Source organism: Amphimedon queenslandica, unplaced genomic scaffold, assembly GCF_000090795.2.
Source record: "Amphimedon queenslandica unplaced genomic scaffold, v1.1 AMPQUscaffold_10491, whole genome shotgun sequence".
NCBI classification, from domain to species: Eukaryota; Metazoa; Porifera; class Demospongiae; order Haplosclerida; family Niphatidae; genus Amphimedon; species Amphimedon queenslandica.
In genome coordinates, this window is record NW_003549246.1 from 1 (window position 1) to 4359 (window position 4359).

The following is a 4359-nucleotide window of genomic DNA, read 5'->3' on the forward strand; positions in this document are numbered from 1 at the left end:
TTTTTTAATTTTAAAAATTTATTTTTTAATAATAATTTTATCAAAATATTAAAAATTGAGCATAATACTTATATGCATGGATCATGTGCAAAATTATAAAAAGCAATTATTACATCATAATATATAAGTAACAGCAACAGCAATAATTGGTATAAAGAGAAGGTTCAAGGTAGAGAGAAAAAGAAAAAAGTAAACACATTTAAATACAATACATGTACATACAAGTATGTACACATGTCAAGTATAAAAGATGTAGAATGTGATGCATTAAACTAATGTTAGAAACCATTGAAGGATCCCTTGTCAAGCAAAGGTAAAAAATAATATAGTAAGAAAATAAAATAACCATTTTTAGAAACCATGTATTACAAAAATGAATACTGTGATATTAAAATTATGATAATGATACTTTATTTGTTGTAATGCTTGCATGGTTTGAGAAATAAGGAAATTAAGGTAGAGTGGATGTTGGCCAGAGAGCAAGAAAGGAAGATGTGTGCCTTATCAAGTATAGAAGAATGAAAGTGAAGTCATTTGAAACATGATTGTCATTCCTTATATGCCTCATCCTCTCCTAATTTGATTCTTTTTGTGCTGTGATGTTCCTCAATACCTGCACCTGTTGTTGTTCACTTTGAAAACTTTCTTCTTTGCTCTTTCACCATATCAAGAATCATATCATGATGGACCTTTTCAAGATACCTAACTATTGATGAATCAGGACTAGTGGCCCGAGCTACTTCAATATCATGTAGACGAGGTTTTAAATTATATCTTTCAACTAGAAACTGGACAAGCTCCAAGTTAGCACTTTTACCAGCAAAATAAATTAGGGTTTTAAAGTCACTTGTTTCAGCATTAGCATTGCATTTTAAAATATTTAAAAAGTAATATACTAACTCCATACTACCAGCTTCACATGCGGCATGAACTGAAGTGTATCCATTATTATCAGGATCATCAGAACTACATGATTGAATAGTGTCTACTAGAAAACGTGCAATAGGAATATTATTTGCTCTGCAAGCATAATGAAGAGGAGAGCGACCAGACTTGTCTTTAGGTATTGGATTAGTAACATGACGTTTTAAGTACTGGTACATCTCTATATTTCTCATATCCATTCCAAACTGTAATAGACCAACTCCCTTTCTCTCTGCTAATAAGTGTAAGCATGTGATGCCATCTTTATCCTTCAGATTAGGATCTAGTTTATATTTCTCAACTAACTCTTTTACTATTTCAATATCCCATCCCTCACATGCTGCATGAAGTAAACCACGTCCTCTATTATCCATTACATTAACACCTTGAGGATAAATACTGGATAAAAAATGAAACACATCAATATGGCCATTACTGCAAGCTGTATGAAATACAGTGGATCCTTCATTATCAGTAGCTGTAAGGAGATCATGATGAGTAGAACTACCAGTGACTGAGGACAGTAAAGCCTCTATACTCTCTTGATGACCTCTAGCAACTGCTAAGTGTAATGGTGTCTGTCCTTCCATGTTAGCTAATAACAGACATCTAGCAGAAAAAATAGCTCTTGATAATAGTTTTACCATACTTTGTTGTCCTTTTCTACAAGCTAAATGGAGTGGTGAGTTACCTGCAATATCCTGTGCATTAACGTGCACATTATCAGAATGTAAATCTTTTGGATTGTCTAATAAACACTTAGTGTTACGTATCCAGGCCACACTCACTGAGGGGATGGTTCTTTTCAGTAAATATTCTATTATTTCTAATCTATCAACTAATACAGCAACATGTAGTGGTGTATGCCCTTGATGAGTGATTACATTAGGATTACAATAATTATTATCAATGAGATATTTTAATACATTCAAGTGACCCCTCTCTACTGATATGTGAACTGCTCCAGACCCTTCATCATCAGTAGCTGATAGATTACACTTCTTACTAATAAGATATTTAATAACTTCTAACTGATTGAAGTGTACTGCAGTAAGGAATGGAGTACAACCTTGTCCTCTGTCAGGTAGTTCAAGTGATGATGGTATGTGTTCTATAATGTACTGAACCAAGTTCACTCTTCCCTCACTACATGCTAAGTGAATAGGAGCCATTCCCTCATCGTTTACAGCACAAAGATCTAACTGATGATTCTCTACCAGATGTTTTAGTATAGGAAGAGAGTCACTGTGCCCACAGGTAATGTGAAGAACTGTTGATCCATTAGAAGTCTTAGCTGCTACATTACATTGAGGAAGACTAGTGAGATAAAGTACAACAGGAACATGACCTACTTCACATGCTTTATGAAGAACTGTACTACCATTAGTAGTAGTAGCATTAACATCACACTGATACTTGTTGATCAGTTCCTGTAGACAATGTAGCTTACCTTCATTAGCAGCTAAATGAGCTAGTGTGTACTTGTTATTGTTAGTGTGATTAGTAATATCCACACTATACTCCTGACTGTACCATTTCAGCATATGAGTATGACCATTCTGTGCTGCTGCATGTAATACTGAGTAACCAGTGTTATTAATATTGATAGGCTCAAGCTTGTATTGTTGTATCAGTAATTGTACTAGATCAAGATTACCTGAGAAACAGGCAAACATGACACAATTACTACCATATAAGGTATCAGTAGCAGTGACATCACACTTCATGTCACTTATTAGAAAAGTCACTAATTGAATATTACCACTCTGACAGGCTAAATGTAATGCTAGGCTACCATCATTGTCAGTAGAGTGTAGTAAACTAATGTATTGAGGATACTGACTGGTGATATGCTTGATTAAGTGAGTGTGACCTTTTAGTGACGAAAAATGAATAACATTCCAACCTCTGTTATCTGTTAGGCTTAGACTACACTTGTAATTCTTCATGTATAATTCCAGTAGTAAAATATCACCAGATTCAGCAGCATAATGAATTGGTAGCTTACCATTACTGTCAGCTTGATGAGGATCTAACTGATAGGTAGCTATTAATTCTTTTACAAGAGATAAGTTAAGAGACCATGAAGCATAATGTAAAGCAGTGAGGCCATTTTTATCAACTGCAGTAGGAGACAAACCTTGTTCAGTAATAAGATACTGAACTAAATCAAAGTTACCACTCCATGCAGCATGATGTACTAATGTGCGTCCTTCATTATCTGTTTTATTAATATCACAATGCTGTACCTCAATGAGATAATGAGTGATATCAAAATGACCATGACGACAAGAATGATGAAGACATGTCATACCATACTTATCAGTGATATTAGGACCACTGTTATGATTATTAATAAGATATTTAACAGAATTAATACTACCTGACCAGCAGGAGTAGACTAATGGTGTACAACCATAAGTATCAGTATCATTAGCACTGAGATTATACTGAGATATGATATAACTTAATACACTAGTAGAACCTGACCAGGCAGCATAATGTACTAGAGACCTACCATCATTATCTAATGTACATTTGATATCATATTTTTCTAATGCTTTCACTAGTAATGTACTGCCACTGCATGAAGCAATATGAAGTAATGAATTACCATCATTTGTAACAGCATTGATTTTAAAGTTAGGGAAATTACTAGCTTTCTTCAGAAGTGAATAAAACATTTGTATTCTTTTTTTTCTACTGATGAAATCAATATTAAACCTTATATAAGTATTATTACTACAAATAATTGGTGCATCATTTTGCTCAAGAACTTTATGATACACCATACCAGCTTTAGCAAAACTAATCGAACTACATGCTGAATGAAGACATGACCAACCATGATCATCAGTAGCTAATAAAGACTCAATACCTTGAATACTAACAATATACTTAATAACTGATGATGACACATGCCATGAGGCTCTAATAAGTGGAGTTTGGCGATTTGGATTCTTCATGTTAATGGCTAGAGTTAAAAGGTACTGGTAAAGCTCAATAGAGTTATGTTTAACTGTATAATGTAGCACATTAAATCCATCAGCATCAATTGAACTTAATGAGAAAAGATTTAGCTTTTCAAGTTTGTGAATTAAAGCTAACTTTCCACTTTGACAAGCTAGCAATGATAAAGATGCACCTTCACTATTAATACGTGAAGCATCACACTTTCTCTCAATAAAAAATTCCACTAGGTTGGAATGGCCCCCCATTGCTGAGTACAGTAATGGAGTGTTATTGCTATTGTCTGGTTGATCAGGAGGAACGTGACACATGTCTACTAGATATTGTACTATAGATAAGTGGCCTTTATAAGATGCCATATGTATACTAGATACACTATTATCATCACCTTCATTAGGATCAATACCATATTGATGGATGAGTAGTTGAAGGATCTCAATGTGTCCACCATATGATGCAGAGTGT

The 4359-nt window shown here is 34.0% G+C and overlaps 2 protein-coding genes across 2 annotated transcripts; both read right to left on the reverse strand.

Moving 5' to 3' along the window:
* Window positions 1-48: 48 nt before the first annotated feature.
* On the reverse strand, window positions 49-3072 carry LOC109590109 (putative ankyrin repeat protein RF_0381). Its single transcript, XM_020006054.1, has one exon. It carries the CDS (start codon window positions 2871-2873, stop codon window positions 630-632), a length of 2244 nt encoding a protein of 747 aa, XP_019861613.1. The 5' UTR covers window positions 2874-3072; the 3' UTR covers window positions 49-629.
* Window positions 3073-3232: 160 nt separating this feature from the next.
* On the reverse strand, window positions 3233-4205 carry LOC105315396 (uncharacterized). The gene is made up of 3 exons (XM_020006053.1): window positions 3415-4205; window positions 3308-3363; window positions 3233-3264 (listed from the first exon to the last, which is right to left on the reverse strand). The coding sequence occupies exons 1-3, from the start codon at window positions 4203-4205 to the stop codon at window positions 3233-3235; spliced, it is 879 nt and encodes a 292-aa protein (XP_019861612.1).
* Window positions 4206-4359: the final 154 nt, after the last annotated feature.